The sequence below is a fragment of the Malania oleifera genome, chromosome 4, assembly GCF_029873635.1.
Source record: "Malania oleifera isolate guangnan ecotype guangnan chromosome 4, ASM2987363v1, whole genome shotgun sequence".
Classification (NCBI taxonomy): domain Eukaryota; kingdom Viridiplantae; phylum Streptophyta; class Magnoliopsida; order Santalales; family Ximeniaceae; genus Malania; species Malania oleifera.
Genome location: NC_080420.1, coordinates 99,348,502 through 99,368,706, shown reverse-complemented (window position 1 = coordinate 99,368,706; position 20,205 = coordinate 99,348,502). Strand labels below are relative to the sequence as shown.

The 20,205-nt window shown below is 35.6% G+C and overlaps 1 protein-coding gene across 3 annotated transcripts in view; it reads right to left on the bottom strand.

The window, feature by feature from the left end:
- LOC131153541 (peroxisome biogenesis protein 12) overlaps positions 1-19,806 on the bottom strand; it is a 41,155-nt gene extending 21,349 nt beyond the window's left edge. Inside the window, exons 1-6 of one of the 3 annotated variants that reach the window (XM_058105906.1) lie at positions 19,525-19,806; positions 15,040-15,145; positions 13,971-14,119; positions 10,350-10,599; positions 9,193-9,302; positions 8,529-8,603 (exon numbers count right to left, since the gene is read on the bottom strand). In XM_058105906.1, coding sequence (XP_057961889.1) covers positions 8,529-8,603; positions 9,193-9,302; positions 10,350-10,599; positions 13,971-14,119; positions 15,040-15,145; positions 19,525-19,632 — 798 coding nt within the window. In that variant the 5' untranslated portion in view covers positions 19,633-19,806. The remainder of the gene's footprint in view (positions 1-8,528; positions 8,604-9,192; positions 9,303-10,349; positions 10,600-13,970; positions 14,120-15,039; positions 15,146-19,524) is intronic. The other 2 variants (XM_058105904.1, XM_058105907.1) reach the window with 2 other exon arrangements.
- Between the last annotated feature and the right edge of the window lie 399 nt (positions 19,807-20,205).

Genomic DNA, 20,205 nt, shown 5'->3' with positions numbered 1-20,205 from the left:
TAAGTTGGATCCTCGTGCTATAAAATGTGTTTTATGGGCTACTCGTGTACTCAAAAGGGATATTGTTGTTATAGTCCTACATTGCACCTTTTTTTGTCTTTGCTAATGTTACCTTCTTTATGAATGCCATTCTAGTCTGAGTCCTTGAGCACTTCTAACCTCAATAATTCCCTTTCTCTGCCTAACCTTCCTTATTTTGGCTTATTATCTCTTCCCAATCATCCGCCTACATCTTCATCTAGTTTGATTCCTTCTTGTCACCTTGATCGTCCTAATTTCTAGGTGTATACACAATAGTAGTTCAAGGGAAAAGAGTCCTCTCGAGCTCTTACTCCTACGCCTTTGGTTTCTTGGTTTGATGATCCTATTTGCAAGATGTTGATCTTCCCATTGTTGTTTGGGAAGGTAAATGCACTTGGATAGAACATCCTAGCTCCAATTTTGTTTGCTATGATTCCTTGTCACACTCATATTATTGTTATGTTAATACTCTATTTTTTGTTCCTCTTCCTAAAGTTGTTTCTGAAGCCTCAATCATTCTAGATAAAGGATTGTAATGGTTAAAGAGATGCATGCGTTAAGAGATAATGATACTTGGGAATGGGTACCTCTTCCTCCTAATAAGTTCGTGGTTGGCTGTCACTTGACGCTAGGTGTATACCATGAAATTCAATTATTGTTCCCTGACTCGTTTGAAGGCCTGCCTTCTTATTGTGTATGGTTTGGATATTCAAACACATTCTCCCTATGAATTCGTTCCTTTGTCTCCTTAGCCACCATATGTCACTGACATCAGTTAGATGTGAAGAATGCTTTTGTACATGTGATCTCTAGAAGGAGGTCTACATGGAGCAACCACCTAGGTTTGTAGCTCAAGAGAGTCAAGCCTAGTGTGTTAGCTTAAGAAATCATTGTATGGTCTATAGCAGTCTCCTAGAGCCTGGTTTGGACGATTCAATGCTATAGGTTTCAATTTGGCCTTCAACAGTGTGCAGTAGATCAATTTGTATTTTTATTGTCAATTGGTTGGATTATGCTCGTTGTGTATGCAGATGATATTGTGATTACTAGTAAAAATGATCAAGGTATCCAGCACCTAAAGAATTTTCAACAAACTAAATTTCAAAAAAAAAAAAGATTTACAACCAATGAAATACTTGGGTATAGAAGAATCCAAACCTCATATGGGACTGTTCTTCACAAAGAAAGTATGTTCTTGATCATTTAGATGAGACTGGGCTATTGGGATTCAAACCAATTGAAACACCCATGGATCCTAACAGCAAGTTAGTGCTAGATGTGGGTAATTTATTAGCCAAGATAGTACTTGTTGAAAAGTGAACTATTTCTTAGTTACTCGATCATATATGTATTTCACAACAAGTGTTGTGAGTCAATATCTTTGATTCTCCAAGAATAAGTCGCTTGAATGTTGTAATTTGCATCTTGGGACACCTCAAAGGTGCACTTGGAAGAGATCTTTTATATATAGATAGAGATAACACTTATATTCAGGGATAAACATATGCAAATTGGGCTGGGACACTTGATCCACAACCAAGTATTTTATTTTTGTTGGTGGTAACTTGGTATCCTAGAAGAGTAAACAAATTGTGGCACTCATGTCAAGTACTGAGTTAGAGTATTGGGCTATGGCTCACACTACATGTGAGGCTGTTTGGTTAACAAACATGTTGAAAGAACTTGGTACTCCACATTCTCAGTCTATGGAGTTGATGTGTGATAATCGAGAAGCTATTCATGTTGCCTCCAAGTCCAACCCAGTCTTCCATGAGCAGACAAAACACATTGAACTTGATTGTCACTTTGTTGGGGAGAAACGTGCACAGAAGCTCATTACAACCACTCATGTGGAGTCTGAAATCCAACTTGCTGATTTATTCACAAAAGCCTGGGGGTGCTCCTGTTAAATTACAAGCCAAAAGCATATGATATCTATGCTCCAACTTGAGAGGAGTTTACTGGTTATTTTTGTAATTTAGCATGTGTTATTGCTATGTTAGTAATCATGAGACATTGAATGCACTTGACATATATTATAAATAAAGGGGAGAGATCTATCATTATGATTAGGTCTTCCAATTTACCCAAGACTTCAACAGTTTATCTCAGATGAATATAATATTATCATCGTAATACACACACACATGCACGTGCACACACATAATATATCATAAATTCATAATGACATCGCCTGCTTGACCATGGTTTGACCATCTGGTCCAAGTGCCCCAACGGCCTCACCAAGTTGACTGCACGTGGTTTTAAAAACATAGCAAAAAGTCCTTATTGAGTTACTTCAGGTACCTTATAGTTCGATATACCTCTTTCAAATTCATATTGTTTGACTGCATCCTTAAAATCTACAATGATCAGTGGTATTGATGGCATTTATCAAAAAATCCCAAACAACAGATATGAAATGCCCTCAAGTATTTTGTTTCCTTTCAACTTATAATTTGCTAACTAAGCCATTCACTTGACACAGCATGCCTTTTTGACTTATGTCTGCATGTGTGGAATAAAAAATATATATTACGGGCTTCAACATGTGTCTTAACACAATGTGGACATGTTATCGCCATGAATGCAACACAGATGTAACACAACCACAGAACTTTACAAGTTGATCATTACAGTTTTTTTTTTTCATGTAAAAATGAAGAAATGTTGTATAAAAAAATTTAAAAAAACAAAAAAAAAAAAAAAAAGAGATTCTAAAACTCAAAATATTAAAGCCCCATGCAATTTTGCTTTTTTCAAGAAAACCCTCAGTTAAACTTTGTACAGTTTGCTCATACAAACAGGGTTAAGACTCGGTGCAATACTGCAACATACTTGTAACTTTATTACATACTGATAGCCATATCTAAAATTTGAAAGGATCCAACACCTCAACATGCACTTGTGTCCAAGTCCAGGTGACAGCCAGATGTTAAGACAGTAACTCATTAAATGATATTCTAATAAGGATTATTAATTATCATCATCAATATAAAAAAGAAAAGGTTACATGAACAATGTGAATATTTCCAAACTCTATTTCCAAAAGAAAAACCTAAAAAAAAAATTGTCTGGAGAAATTCATGATTACTAGGTGACGATTGAAACTTCCTAGAAGTAAAACTAATAAATAACACAGGCACAATTATTATGTGGAGCAAGCAAAGGAAATGTTGGTAGCACTTCTAATTGAACTCGAATCTTAAGAGCTGTACACCAGCAGCATTGCGCATACAAGTCTGTATACCTATATAACAGTTGACAACTTAAGTCCAGTGCACGAAGCTTGTGCCAGGTGCCGACGTGCTGTGGCACAATGTGATGGTGTGAAAAAGTGACACATGTTTTTTTAAATAAAATTGTTATTAGATTAACTTTTGTTTGCCTGTTTGCATTTTTTGTTTTGGGGGGGGGGGGGGGGGGGGGGTGGGAATGCCAGGGATGGCAGTGTGGTTTTTTTCCCTTTTTCCCTTTGTTATCTGTTAAAGATTGCACGAAGGGAGGGTGAGGACATGCCTTCTTTTTTATCATTTTCCTTGTAGAACTCTGCAAAAGAATAGTGCTGCCAGCCCATGTGTCGTGTCTCAACTGGTTAAGTGACTCCCCTTTTTGTAACTTTTGATTTTTAGCGTGGGCCACAGGCATGCTCTCTCTGTTTCTCTTTCAGGTTGAGTGCCCCATTTCTCTCTTTTTGGTGTGAACAGCCATTAGTCAAGTATGTGGATGAGTTTATTTGCAAATCGAATGTATTTTCTTTTATTGATATTTCAATTATCTTTTCTATGTATGTCATAATCTCATTGACAGCACAACTACATATCCAATTCCAGACTTTGTCCCCTTCTTTCTGTTTAATTAGTGGGTCAAATGAGTACTTTTAACTCCTCTTTCATCTTCCTCGCTCTTGGATGGTGTCCTTTCTATTACTCCATCGTTTAATCTTAGGATCTTGATTGGATGCTATGAATCATTGTTAATTGGATGTAATGTGATTTGTACATAGAAAAATCTCTTTCAAGTATACAACATAAAATTTTTCTTTGTAATTTAAATCCTTAGTACAAGGTGCTCACATCCTCCCTCCCTCATAGCTTAACTAACTTCATATCATGAGCAAGTTTAGTTTAGCTGACCACTTGGCCTATCAAAACTAAAAACTGCTCAGAATAAAAATTTAAGCATACAGGAATGCATTAGTTATTCTCCCCTCCATTCATGGTTGGATGCTGGAACTTTTGTGGACTCTGGTGATAATTGCTCAATGACATGCGGAGGGTGTTGAGAACCTTTTTTTTTTTTTTGAAAACCAAAAAAAAAATTTATTTAAAGAGATAAGAATGTACATCAGAAGAAGGAACATGAAAAAAAAAAAAAAAGACAGGAGAATAAGAAATCCTCCCTTTACAACAATAACAAAAAGTTACAACAAAAGATCATCATAATCTGAAAGCCAACTCAATGAGGCAGAGCCAACCAGTCCTGCTGCAGGTCTTCCAAAGAAGCATGACAAAAAAAGCCATTAGCCAACACCCACAGAGACGCAAGATAAACCACTCTAATCCAAACCAAATTATTAGCAGTGGCCACCCCATTGAAAATTCTGACGCTCTTGTCCAACCAAATAACAGCCATATAGTGTCCCACAACCCTTTCCCATCCTTCCCTTTTCCAAAACCTCTAAATGTGATAGAGCAAAAAGCCTTCAAGGTGGAGGGACAAGTCCAGTGTTCACCACATATGCCAAATAATTTATTCAAGACTACCCAAGTAAAGGGGCAATGAAGAAACAAGTATGAGCAAGTATCCCAATTCTCAAACCAAGGACACAATTATCAGCCTTATCAGGCCTTCTCTTCTGAAGCACATCATTAGTATTAGTTCTATTAAGAACAGCAGTCCAAACAAAAGCTTTTACTTTTTAGGAAGCTTTAAGAGGGTGGGCCTCGTTTGCTCCTTTGTGATCGGTCATGGGTTCGAGTCCAAGGAAACAGCCTCTCTGCATAAAAGTAGGGGTAAGGCTGCCTACATTGTGACGACCCTCACCCCTACCCTCACAAAACAGGGAGCCTTATGGCCCAAGGATGCCCTTTTTCTTATTTTTGAGGAAGCTTTAGCTTTCCAGATCAAAGAGTACAAATCAAAAGGATCCACATTAGGGTTGCAAGTCAAATAGGAGAAAAACGATTTACAAGAGAAATCCCCAAAGGGATCTTAACTCCAAACCCTTTTATCATTCCCCTAATGAGTATGAAAAAAATCAAGCAAACTGGTTAAAAGAGCCAACTCATCAATCTCTCTATCATTAAAAATTCTCCCAAAATGGAAATTCCAAGAGAGACAATCCCCTTGCAAAAGGAAAAAACCAATAGGGGTATCATGAAGAATAGAGACTCAATAAAGATTGGAAAAAACAATAGCCAACAGCATCTCCCCAATCCAAAGGTCCTCCCATAAACAAATTCACTCCCTATTACCCACCATATACTGGATTTTTGGAAAGAAATAATCATAAATCTGAGATATAAACTTCCAAGGTTTCGCATGAGTAATATTAACCCCAACGTAAACATCGCAACCATTCTGTAGTAGACCTAATTTACTGCAAGCTATCTTATGCCAAAAGAGAATTAGATTCTAAAGGAAGCGCCATTACCATTTTCCCACCGAAGAAATGTTTCTGGGCACCAAATTACCAAAACCCAAAACTCCCACCCTTTTAGACCTACACACAGCCTCCCAACCTACAAGGTGATATCTTTTTTTACTCTCTCCCCAACTCGACCACAGGAATCACTCATTAATTTCTCAAGCCTGCATGCCACTCTCATAGGAATTCTAGAAAGAGAGAGATAATACAATGGAATGGAAAATAGACACAAGTGGAAAAGAGTGACCTGACCCCCTAAGGTTAAGAATGCTCCTTTCCACCCATCCAGTCTCCTAGCCACTCTCTCAAAAAACAGGATCCCAAAAAGAATCAGCATTAGGATTACCACCAAAGGGAACACCTAAATAGATAATCAGCGAAGTCAAAACCGCACAACCCAAAAGCCTAACAGGGTCAACAACTCAACATTAATGCCACGGCCCACCAAACCAGTCTTAGAAAAGTTAATCTTCAAACCTAAAGCTTTCTCAAACACCTGAAGGATATTTAGCAAATTAGAGAAGCAACCCATCTTATCTTTAAGGAAGAAAATAGTATCATCCGCAAGTTGGAGATGTGAAATGATACACTCTTCATACCCTACCTTAATCCCCTCCTCCAGCCCTCTTATCAACTCCTCTCTCAATTATCCATTTATCCTGCTCAAACTATCAACTGAATGGTAAAGAGAAAAGGGAAGAAAGGATCCCCCTGTCTTAGACCCCTGGATGCACGAAACCAAGACCTAGCTTTACCGTTGACTAAGACAGACCAAAGAAGATAAGCACCGTCTAATCCATTTCCTCCAACTCAGACCAAAACCTTTTCTATCCATAACCTTGTCCAAGAAACTCCAGTTTGCCCTATCATACGCTTTTTCAAAATTCAGTTTCAGCACTAGGCCCCTTTTTTCTTTTCTATGGACAGCATATTCAACCATCTCATTAGCAATCAAGGCAGCATCGAGGATCTGTCTATCACCTGTAAAAGCACTCTGGCTAAGAGAGATTGTATTCTCCAAAACAGTATCCCATCTCTTAGATAGCACCTTAGTCAAAATCTTATAGACACTGATGACTATGCTAATTGATCTGAAGTCCTTGACTTTAACTGCACAATATTTTTTGGAAACTAGGGTAATAAAAGTAGAATTTATGCTCCTTCCTACTACCACATTATCAAAAAATTCACAAAAAACTTTGAGACTCTCCCTTCAAAATATCCCAATAAACCTGAAAGGAGCCCTAGTAAAGCCATTGGGCCTAGAGGTCTTCTCTTTATCCAAGTTTTTAATCTGTTCTTCCTCAAAGGGTCTCTCTAGCCAGGTTGCTTTATCAGTTGATATAGGACACCAATCCAGCCCCTCAACCATAACTCTTCCCTCTTCCTCCTCTAAAAGGGATTACTATAAAAATCAGTAATCAGCCCCACATTACGATCCAAATCCCTAATAACCTCTCCTCTATCATCCTCAAGCTCTTTGATAAAATTCTTTCTTCTCCTGCCATTAGCCACCCTATGGAAGAGTCTAGAATTACAATCCCTGCTCGTGACCGACTTCATCCTAGATTTTTACAATTTATATTATTTGGTTTTACAATTAAGCTTCACAACAATTGAAATATCTTACAGGATCATGACATAATTTGTTCAAGCATCAATAAGATTTGAAATTTGGGCCGCTGTGTGTACCAAGGTATTTTTAGGCATTTCATTTATGGTCAACAAACTCAGATGATTGAACATTCTCTGGAATTTTCTTTGAAATAATGCAGTTCAAAGGTACTTATTAGTCATTTAACTACTGTCGAGAGGAACCATGAACACATGTTGCAAATGGAATTTTCTGGAATTTCTTTGCAATATTCTTAATGGTCACTTAACTACTGTCCAGAGGATGCAAAAGCACATGTTGCAAATAGAAGATAAGAAATGATGCCACTGTTCAAGGGCTAAAAGAAAAGAAAGGGCTTCGCAAGAAGGAAAAAAATGCCCCTAGCGGTTTCCTCATTATGAATTAATGTAGTTGGAAATGATGATTTGATACACCAAGGAATTCATGAAGGAAAAAATGGAGGGAAAAAAAAATCATACAGATTATTGTGTACTGTTGTTCTAGATTTGCTAATTTATACATAGAAATGTAGCAACATCAAATTAAAATGTTTCAATATATTTATCATTCATGGATACTCCTAAATTCATAATGTTTCCTATAAAATGATTATGGTACATTTATATATCATATTTCTTCAGGTCCTAAAATAGAATATGTGCAATTTAACGGTTATCTAAAATTTTGTATTCTTGGCCATTTAGCCATGTAGCACGGAATTTCCGCTAGTAATTACAAAGTGGGAGAATGATAACCCTTCGAATTGTAGCGACAATTGACCACTACACTTCATCATGCTTGCTTTAGAGGTCATGTATGACACATAAATTAACCACTAAAATCATTTAGGACAGGCAGCAAAGGGATTGACTGTACTTATTTGTAGAACTTCAAGAATAGTTTTTTTTTTTTTTTTTTTTTTTGTGGGATAACAAAAGAAAGTATGTTAGATAGAAAGAGGAGAAACTAGTTATTATATCAGATTCAATGAAGAGGCAAAAATATTCAATAAAAATATTTAACCTGTACAATTTCCTTCACCAAGTGAAAGAACAGAAACAGAATAGGAGACAGACAACTAATTTACATTGCAACATGCAGAATTAATATATTATGCTTTATAAATTTCATCCTAAATACAGTTGCAGAATTGAATGCTCAACTAAGTTTTTATGTATACAAAAACAGTAAGAATGAAGTTCCAGACAAAGTTACCAACAAATTAATAAAATAAAGAAATACCTTCAACCAGGGAGGGCCATGAAGTCTCTCACGTTCACGGCTTCTTATCTTTGAAATTCTAGAAGAAGTATCCATCTACCTTGACACCACAATGTAGTTTGATTAATGAAACAAACATAAATTGGAATCTAAAAGGAAAGATACTTGTGTTTGTCTAGGAAAGATATAAGAAAATCTAATCAATCTTAGATGCCTTTTTTTGACAAAGCTTTGATATCAACAATATGGATTAAATCTGTTGCACAACCCATTACGTTATATTTAACAATTGGCAAGATTGTACATAATTGATAATCTGAATAATTAAGGACTGTCATTTCCTAAAAATGATGCAACTTAGATTTTTTATCTACGCAGACAATATAAAGCTCTTACATTCTCAAGCTTAAGGAAAGAGAAAGGGGTTTGAAACTGAAGACCTCATCAAACTAGGAAAAGAAAGCAGTAACCAAATGCTAAAGACCCAAGTTCCTAGCATTCCAAAAATGATCAGCAAACATACATAATGAATGAAGATGACTAAAATTTAGTTATATAATGCTTCTTTATGTATGCAAAATAACCATGTTTAGTCCAAAGTAATCAGTTGACAGCAACTGCCATACTCATCGATAAAATAAATGCAATTATAATTAAAACTCCAGCATCATTTCTAAAATTATACCAGCTCTTGCCCCGTAGCTCGACAAACATGAATCCCAAGTACATGTAATCCTAAAGAATAGAATCCCGTAGCATCCAACAGATACAACAGCTGATAAGCAAATGACAACCCTGCATAGCAAATTTCAGCTTAGATTGCAAGAGAATATATCCAAATAGAAAATGCAGAAAGATGGCTATAGGACCTCTGCCCCTGACGTCATGATGATCATTTAACATGACAATTAACACACTTAAAAGGCTGCAATAACCATTAAACCCATAAAAATGGAATTACTTGGCAGCTGGAAGGAAAAGTTGCACAAATGATCATAATTTTTTTATCATATATATGTCTGCAATTTTTTTTAGATTAAAATATATGTATGTCTGCAATACTATTTGGAATGTCAAGCCACTGTTGACGAAAAAGCACACCTCAAAGTGTGGGTCCCCCCTACCCCCGCCCCCCCCCAACTGCTACCCCAAGCTGGAAGGAAAAGTCACACAAGTAATTTGTCATAATTTTATTATATACACGTCCGCAATATTAATTGGGCTATCAAGGGATTGAGGCAGCACATTTTCCCCCTCATGGGGAGACAGAGGCAAGGGACAGGGGCAGGCCGGGTGGGTCAGGGAAACAGTCTGTTAGCCAGATATACATTGTTGGCCATTTTCCAAGAGATGGTTCAATAGTTATTAAATTTTCAATTCAATGTAAGAGCAAGAAAATCAAAAACAATATCTAAAATATGCGTAGTGAATTGCAAAGATGTAATCGAACCACCATTCACTTCAACATTCCATGGTTCCAACAGTAGGTTGCATGCCAAAAATGTTCAAATCATAGAATTTTCTTATTATGACATGGTGAACAAAATATTTAAAATTATAACAAATTTGGTCACATCTACAATATAAGAAGTGATATATTAATAATTTCTCTGGGTGTGCAGTTTTATATAAATGTTACAAACATAATATATATCCATATAAAACATGTGAATTATATATTTATTTAATGCCATGTCCTTGCCATGGGCCCATCTCTTGTCCTACATTTTTAAAATTTACTACAGGCTCATGTCTGTGTTGCATCATAATTGTGTCCCCATGTCATTTCTGTGCTTCACAGATTATTAGTTAAAAAAATAAAAAAATTAAACCTGAACATACCTTCACTCCCAGCATGCAACCATGGGTAGCAAGCACCTATAATTTTCTGAACCCTCTCAGCTAAACTTGTTCTGGCTGATGCTTCTGCATCCAAAGCTCTTGCCCAGACAGTGGAATTCTCTCTTCCATCAAGATAATCGGCTTCATCAAATCTTTCATCCACATCTCCCCATAAACTTGCTTGAAGCCTCGCTTCCCTTTCTTTTTTATAGATCAAATGCATTTTCGACTTAAAATATGGCAAAACAACCTAAATGAAAACATCCAATGCATGAATAATTACCCTTCATCTTGCTACAACATTGAGAATAGAAACAATAACTTATGAAGCTGCTGATAAATGCAATTATGTTGTTTACAGAGTAAATGATCAAGGAGTTCTATTATAAACAGTTTGTTTAGCTTGTACAGATGAAATAAGACTCTAATTTCTGCCATTTATGCAAATGTTCTAGATGGATCAATCCACAGATATATGGATCTATAAGAAGACTCCAGTTTGGAGAAGGGTCAATCGCTTTTCAAATCAAACAGATGGTCATCTTAAGAATACAGTAGGATTGATGTATTACCCAGTCAAACCACTCAACTACAAGCCTTACGTGAAAACTGCTTGCAGGTGGATCCAGCTGCAATCTGATTGCAGAGGGTTCAGTCCTACTTGAATCAATCTAAGCATACATACCCAATTTGTGTTGTTCTCTCTCCAAATTTTACTAAACTCATTCAAGCATGCTCTTTCATACAACTTTGCAAATATTAAGTCAAGGTAAACCCCTTTCAATAGAATTGACCTACATAGACAAGCTAAGTCCTAAACCAGCCAGTTCCCCTTCTCATGCCTACAATGTTGAATTTATTAAAGCCCATACTGTAAACCCAAGCAAATACATTGTCAAACTTGGAATCATTTTCGTTAAATAGAAGCTAATATCCATCCCCTTTCTCCTAAACCCTCTTCCCCCTTGTTATGCCGTGGGGTTTAGTGTGGGACAATAACAGCATGCAATAGTTATAGCTTGCAAAACAAATCAAAATTGGGCCATTTTGAGCACAACTCAAAGAAAAATCTCAATATACACGAAGTCCCATGTGATCCTATTTGGATTCCATTAACACTTGCATCCATCAATATTTAAAAAGTTAAGCACAATATTTAAATATCAATATAACTATTAATGCTGTAAACATGACTGATGCCATTTTACCTTTCATAAAAGAAGTATATTACTCAATCAGATGCGAAATTTCGTTTTTCAATTTTGATTTCTTTGTGTGCATAGATCTTTTTTCCTCATATAAAAGATAAAATTTTCTTTTATAATATATATATACGATAAGGGCAATAACAGCCCCTTCTAAGAAAAATTCTTATAAAAAAATGAAAAAAAAAGTAAAAAAACACAATCAAAATAATAATGCTTGCCAATCACACTCTAGATCAGAAAAATACAATCCTTTAAAGCAACTAACAGCAAATGATAAAAATGAGGCCAGTTAATGAATCCTATCCCATAACAAAGAAGTCAACTTTTTCCACGTAAATACACACACATTTTGTCGTACAATTCCACAATGCAGAGGCATCTTTCTCCCTCCTACCAAACCTTGTAAAGGATATGACCAAACAAATCCTCCACCAACACCAGACAAGCACCTATCCAAATAAACCTAATAACTTACTCCAGATGCTCCAAGGAAAAGCACAATGCAAAAACAGATAACTGTTTCTGAACTATCAAAACATAAAGCACACACAAATGGAGATAATGCTTTTGAATGTCTCCTACTCTGCCAGTGTTAACTCTATTAAGAACAGCCAATCAAATAAAAGCTATAATTTTAAAGGGAACTTTGGCTTTTAATACTTCTATGGAACAGAAACACCAATTGACTCTAATCAGACGAATATAGAAGGATGTACAAGAAATGTTCACTAAAGAATCTGAAACCCACAACTGACTATCCCTCCTATTGGAAGGAGAACAAGCCCACAAAAACAATAGCAACATAGAAGAGAGCTCCTCCACCTCCCTATCATTTAAGAGTTCTATGAAAATGGAAATCCCAAAAAGCCATATAACCCATCAAATATCAAAAAGGAATAAATAACATCATTATGCCCCAAGGACAAGTGATAAAAATCAAGGAAAAAAGATGAACAGGGCAATATTAGCTACCCAAATATATTCCCAAAAGCAAATTCAAGAACCAATTACACAAAACAAATTTCGTAAAAGAAATTAAGAGAGAGGAAATCTCTGAAATACACATCCAAGGGCTTTCAAAAGAACATCTTATTCTACCAACCATTCAAATGCATGCCAAATCTACTTTCATAACCACCATAACCATTTAGCCAAGGCAGTGTTCTTAGACATCAACTTACCAAGACCCAAACCCCCTTCTGACTAGACCTACACAATCTCCCAAGTCCTGACTAACCAAATGATCCCTATTTTACCCTACTCTTTTCTCAATTTACTAGTGCCCAGCTGGAATGCTAAAGAGACACAAGTAATAAAGAGGCACAATAGAAAGGCAAGATTGAAAGAAAGCAATGCTTGGACACCCTCTCCACAACCATCCACCAAGATAAAATAAAGTACATTTCCAACCATCCAACTGCTTGGACATCCTCTCCACAACCAAATCACAAAAACCCACCAACCTATGATTACCGCCCAAAGGAACCACTATGCCAACAGTCACTCCAGAATAAAACACCCAGGTTAGGATCAAATTTTCGTTATATCAACAACTTCACTTTAGCAATACCACTTGGCTTCGTTGTCTGAATTTGTCATACTTTTTTTCTATAGCTTTTTGTGCATGTTAATTCCAAAATTCCCTGAAAATCTGAAACTTGTTGAACATTCACATTTTCCTCAACTAAGGTTCTTTCCTTTTTGTGATATCCCTTTTAAAATGGTAAAATCAGCCCATTATATCAGCCAAAAGAACCATTGTTAAAAAATAAATCCAGATTACAATTGAATGAAGAAATCTGCGTACTCAAAGAAAAAGAAGACAATCTAGTTATGAAATTTATAAAAAGGAGATGAAATTCTGTGCCATCTTTTTGCTGCATGATGCTCATCAATGAGGATTTTCTGGACTGCTGTCCAAGGTAAACTTTTAAATTTTAGGGTGAGCATACCCCAAATTTTGGACAGAGGAGAAAAGATACCAACCAAAGTTAGCCAATATCCCCATGCATTTCCTATAATATGCATTAATAATCATACAGAGGAGATAAACATGCACTTCATCCAGGCATAAACAATTCAGCACGACCATAAAATAAGATGATCGAAAATATGATGCCTGAGTTTCACTGTTGAAGTTGAATTACTAATGTAGCAAATAACATGAAACCATTAAACAGAAATTGAAAACCATAAGTACACATCTTTCTCAGAAATTGGTAGCTCTGGTCTTGGAAGAATTGCCTTATGACTCATGCTTTAAAAGAAAAGAAGAATTCCTTGCAACAAAAAACAGAGCAAATACTCTGATTCTTCAAGGGAAACAGAAGAGGCATCATACTAGCACTTATTTGAAATGAAATCAAATCTCACTCAAAAAAATTAGTAAAATGAAGGAAGAAAATGAACATACCAGAAATACAACTGAGAGAACTTTCTGGTGCTTTTCTAATCCAGAATGATGAATACTATCTCCTGAATGTTGACGATTATTATCCCTCTTCACTCTCATCCTCACAGCTCTCCTTCGCAAGCCATATAAAGACTCAGAGAAAGAAGCATCTGAGGATATGCAAAAAGAAAAATAAAAAACAAAAACAAAAAAGATGAATGAAGTGAACAGCACCAAAATCATAAAGCTTCTAACTCAAAAGATCCAACATATAGGTCTTCAGGGAAAATTGCATAGCATTTAGAGAAACATTCAGATGAGAACCAGAAACCAGATGACATGACTTATGAGGTGCACATTAAACCCAAGGTATCCATATGTGAAGAAATTGAATTCATGTACATTCCATATCTGGGGTGACTTGTGTCTAAGAAATGGACATCTTTTATGTGTTAAAACATGAATAACAAAAAGAGTCAATTGAGTAGCAGAACAATTTATGACTGAAATATTTGACTTTTTATTTATTTATTACTGGAAGCACCATCAACCCTTTCTTTCCAGCTGTGTGAAATATCCTACACTCTAAAGTGGAATCGCATAAGAAAATCAAAATATTAAATTCTAGACAAATTCCAAAAGACATAATCTGTCTAGCATTTGGAAGGATGGAAAGATGAAAAAGATCAACTGCTTGAAATGGATTTCAAATCATAAAAAACGCAAGTTCAAGTCACTTGATATTTTGCTTGTCCCATATAAAAAAATGCAAGTTCAAATTGTTTGATATTTTGCTTTTCCAAAGCTATATCTATGAGCTAAGATAAAGGGTTTAAATAACACAAGGTGCACGAGGACAAAATCAAACAAACAAGAAAAAATAACGGAGAAAGGTCTAGAAAATAAGAATAGGAACGCTTGGTACGTCATTTAACAACTAGCTAGATCCCAATCTACAAACAGCTGCATCCAAGATTTTAAAAAATAGTACCAAACAAAGTTCCTGGTTTTTTAAATTACCGCCAGGAGTAGTGGGATTAAGAATTTTTTTAATGAAGCAATAACTGTCAAGGGTTTAAAAGATGAAAACCTGTAGTTCGTAAGCTATGAGTTTCAAGAACCAGCATCAGCAATGCAAAAAATTCGTCTTCATAGTCCAACACCCTATGCAAGAATGATCTTCTTAATGCCAATACCTAAAAGATCACATTTATCCTTAATTTCAACAACATATAGGAAAAGTAGGCAAGATCAAAACTAGGAGAAAAGTCCAGCATTAGAATAAGTTAACTGTGTGTGTTTTGGCAACAATCAGTTCTACATTTTCTTTTTATTTATACCCCCCAACACACTACATGGAAAAGAACAATAGTAACAATAGAAAAAACAACAAGATTCAGCAACGACATAAGCACTGATCAGAGGTCCAATTAAAATTTAATTAGTTCAATATATTTCACAATGTATTTGAACAACGATGGATCTGTAGAGCAAAGAACTACAAAAAATTATTAAAACTATAACAATATTAAAATATGATCATGTTCTCAAATCCTCTGCCCATACACTAATACCAGAAAAACAAATTAACCCAGTTAAAACAATCAAAAGCACATTTTACTAATGACAAAACAACCAATTTCCGCAGGCTGATAGGCCCTACAAGCACCAAATTATTGTTTTTACCCAGTGATTATGCATTCAATGTGAATAAACATTATTCTATATTTATTCAAATGGGTTCACTTCTTCTTGTTACTTCAATACCGTCAAATATTCACCCTTCTGGGGTCATCAACAATTATGCCAATCAACCAAGATACCATATTCTAGTCAGTGAATAAAGTCCTTTTGCCTAAATTTTGTTTTTCGAAATAAACAGTCTCTTCTACTGTAATAGTGCGCTTCTACTGTAATAATGTGCGTTGGGCAATTAGCACAATGAGGACGTATATTAGTAAGGGTAATACGTTCAGCATGAATCAAGTATTTCAGCACACACTCAACATCAGTGAGCGTACCATAAACAAAAAATTAAGTAGCAAAGCAAGTAATGTCAGCTAAGTTGGCTAGCAAACATACATGCCTAAATATTGGCCAATGCCATGATATTTTGCCCAATGGGCATCAGAATCAGCAGAATTTAGTCATCTTTATAATCCAATATCCAAATCAAGAAGACAATAATGTCTACAGAAAATATCTCAAGTTTTAAACAATAATACAAGATGTTGCAATACATGGCCAAATGTCACAGTTCAAATATTCTATAATTTATGATTTTTCAGAACTCCCTCTGAACTTATATAGAATTTTTGCATGCTGCATGGGAATTCCAATATTACATGAGTTGTTTCAAAGCTACCACCCATCCAAAACTGATAAAATATACGTGAAAATGAATCATCATATAAATGTATTACTAAACAGTTAAGCAAGATTCATCATATAATTAAGAATACATATGTAGTAGTCACAAAGAACTTCATGCAACATCCAAAGATTACTAGTTGGGCTCTCCCTGGGATAGTGAAAAGTGATATGAGACAATAATGATAAGAAGAGGAAGAACAATAGCAACAACTTGCCAAGTTAAGGCAAGTTAAGGCAAACGCAGATTCAACCAACGATTCCAAAATCCTCATTAATTATAGGGTATACCCATGTTTGGTCACATTTTATAATCAAGAATGAACAAAGCTCTTCAACACCGGCATCCCAATTTCCACTTTAAAGATATTTTAAATCCAAGAATACCCTAATTATGAATATGTATTTATTGTTGTTGTTGTTGTTGTTGGGCTCCCCTAAGGTTTAGCAAAAAGACACAGATCTCCCTTGAGGTTTCAAAAATTCCACAAACCTTCCCACAGGTTAAGCAAAGACACCAACCGCCCTTGACATTTGCCTTCTGGGACACTTATTCCACCTAGCCAAGCTTGTCTTTTCGCAAATATAATAGAAGGTCTGCATCTTTTTGTCAAAACTCAAGGGAGGCCCATTGATTTTGAAACCTTAAGTGAGGCTCGCATCTTTTTGCCAAACCTTAGGGAGGTTTATGGAATTTTTGAAACCACAAGGAAGGTCCACATCTTTTCCCCAAATCCCAAGTCAGTGTTTTTTGCCCTATTATTTGTTTTTGATAGTTGTACAGTTGAATTAGCCTTTGAATTTTGTAGTAATTTACAATATTATTTTAGTTATTGTTTTTGAGTTTTGAGTTTTGATATTGTGTTTTCAATGGGTTGGGTAATTTTTTAGTATTTTATGTTATGCATTGAATCCTCTAGTAGAATACTATGTGCAAGCATGTTTTTTTGTGGAAGTATCAATTGTCCAACTAAAGGGTATTATGGGAATAAAAAGTTAATTTATCATAATTCCCAAGAATATACCAAACATGGAATTACCGCACGGCCAAGAATCTTGTCAACAATATGCTTCTATACGAATTTGTGCAAATCCTACATTCCTTGAATCTTGTATCCCAAGAATCATAATGCTGTAGAATATCTTAGATGTCGTGAACCAGATGCCACATAAAAAAAATTTATCAAATTTCAAATCAATTTAAACATGACATATACCAAGCATGTTAAATGTTGTATTCATTTTTTCTTGCTAAAAGGGAAAAAATAAGCCTTGTATTTCATACTATTCACCATTTTAGTGAGTATAAATGCAACTTAGACTAACTAACAATAAAGATAATGAAACTTAGTCAAGAAAACATATTCATGTTTAGTATTCCATAATTCATAGCATAATCACATAAATTCATAGTTCAGGCTGGATAACAACCTAATATATTAGGCTTTTAGATAAAGTGGTGATCTAACATGATTGAGAGCCATGGTTGCATCCTAGGCTCTATTCTTGTTGCTTGCATTTATCATCAATTTCTTAAAATTATCTTATTCCTCCATTATGGGTGTTATTTGCTGCTAGTTTCTCTCACTGCATGCAAACAGGCTGTACGTGCAAAGGATTGTTAAGGCTTCATAAACATTGTCAGCCCTCAGCCTAGCAGCTTAAGTTTTAGCTAAAGTAGAAATCTAAGATGCACAAATAGTTAATCAAAGGATAAGTATGGATCAAAGACTACATAATACCTGCCTTAAACTTTACATTTTGATCTGATTACTTAAGCAGTGGAAGGATGTAGACGTATACCACAAACATAATTTCCTACCAGTACAAGGAAAAGCTTTCAAAATATATCATTGAATTTTCCACATAACTGATTGCCTGCTTATCTGTGACTAATTTAGTTTCACTCTTGATTATTTGGTAGCAAATCTGATGAATATAGTTAGAAATTTCGTTCTCAAGTTTTAAAAACTCAATTTTTCAAAGAATAATAAAAAAAAAGTAGAAAATTTGTTTTAAGCAATTCATAGCTAGTTTAGGGGCATAATGGCCTGTAGCAGATTGCAATAGCCAATAACAGACTGGAATGGCCATGACAATTCTGTTGCAAACAATATGGATATGAATTGGGACACTTCCAAGATATCATCCAGCAATGATATCAAGATGTAATGGCATTATGTAAGAGCTGAAATAAACAAGGGCAAAATTCAACGCACTACAAAATGCTAAAGGTGAGGTGGGAGGAGGAGATTATCACATAACGGACTAGAAATTCAAGGAATTAGGCAAAAGTGGGTATAGAGAATCTTTGAGTGACATGAAGTAGGAACTTCAGTTAGCGCACAGAAAATACAAGGATGTCCGACGAGAATATATACTTCAATCTAATTTACTCAAGGTAGCATTATCAAGAGATGCTCTAGATTTTGTTCTATCAATTGACCAGAGACATAATTCTGTCGTAACAATACATTCAGCACAGTCGTGACCCAATTTCAAAAAACTTCTAAGAGATTCAATACAATTAAATCTCAACCACGAGTTCTTATTACTTTAATTACATGATTGAAGAAACCTCCAGAGCTTTAGCATCAACAACAATGAAGCAAGACGATCTTTGAAGCCTCAAGTCCAAGGGCTATCTCGGAAGAAAGGTGGTGAGAATTTGCAAACATGAGAATAACAGGATTACTTTTGGAAGGGTGAGATAGCACTCTTAAAGGGTGCAAGATCATGGTAAAAGCAGAGATAGAAGAAGAGAAGGAGAAAGAGGTCCGGGAAAAAATAAAAAAGAAAAAAGTGATGCCCATTAAAAATATACAAACTAAAAGAATTCACTAATGCATAGCAGAGCAGAGTCTGCTACAACTGATGCTATACATCATTAGAATCACCACCACCACTGTCACAGAATAGTCAAGGGTGCCGTCAGGTTAGCGTTCCGGAAGAACGTTTCGTGTTCCTAAAGGCAAAATATCACAACATTTTTGCTCTCCTAAAAGCACTTAATTCGCAAGTTGCTGACCAAAAACAGGACCAAACCCACCCACCCCCACCCCCCCACATTTCCAAGATAAAATTTCCCGAAAAAAGGAAAGAAAAAAACGAGAATCTTCGCTGACCCGATTGAAATTCTAATGGGTCTTGAAGCAGGTGAAGAAAATCACATGAACAAAGGAAAGTACAAGTGGCAAGCACTTACGCCGAGGGAGTAAGTGAGAGCCGCTCTGAGACTGGCTGGGAGCTGTTGAGCTGCGGCCATCTCGAAGAAGGTGGGACGTGCCCCTTGCCCTCCCACCTGAAACAACATCTCTCTCTCTCTCTCTCTCTCTTCGAAATCCAAGCGTCTGGAAAAGCTTGATAACTATGGCGGTCTGAGAGACATGAACTGTACGCTTTCGTCTCGGAAATTAGGGGAGGAGAACTCTCATGCCAAATGACTCGTCTGAAGACAGATGGGTCGGACCGGTGCCATGGGCGGTTCTTTTCGTTTGTTTTTATTTTTATTTTTTTTATTTTAGAATAATGATATAATAGACGGAAGTGATTTTAAAAAAATTTTTAAAAATCCTCTCCTCAAATTAAAAAAAAAAAAAACCCAACTTATTTTTGCATTTTGTGAATTGTAGATAGCCCCAACTATCTAAAAGTAAAATATTATTCTAATGGTTGTTCGGCTAAATAAATTTTAAATGACAATTTTATCTTTATGTTTTATCCGGTTAATTTGATCTCCATGATTGTTATTTCTTAATTATATAGATTTTTCTTTTTATAAGTTTCAAAAATGAAAGATTTTATTAAAAAACCAAAATGTATAACAATATTAAAAAGAAAAAAAAAACCCTTTTGAGATTCAACATTCAACTGCAAAAAAGACTAA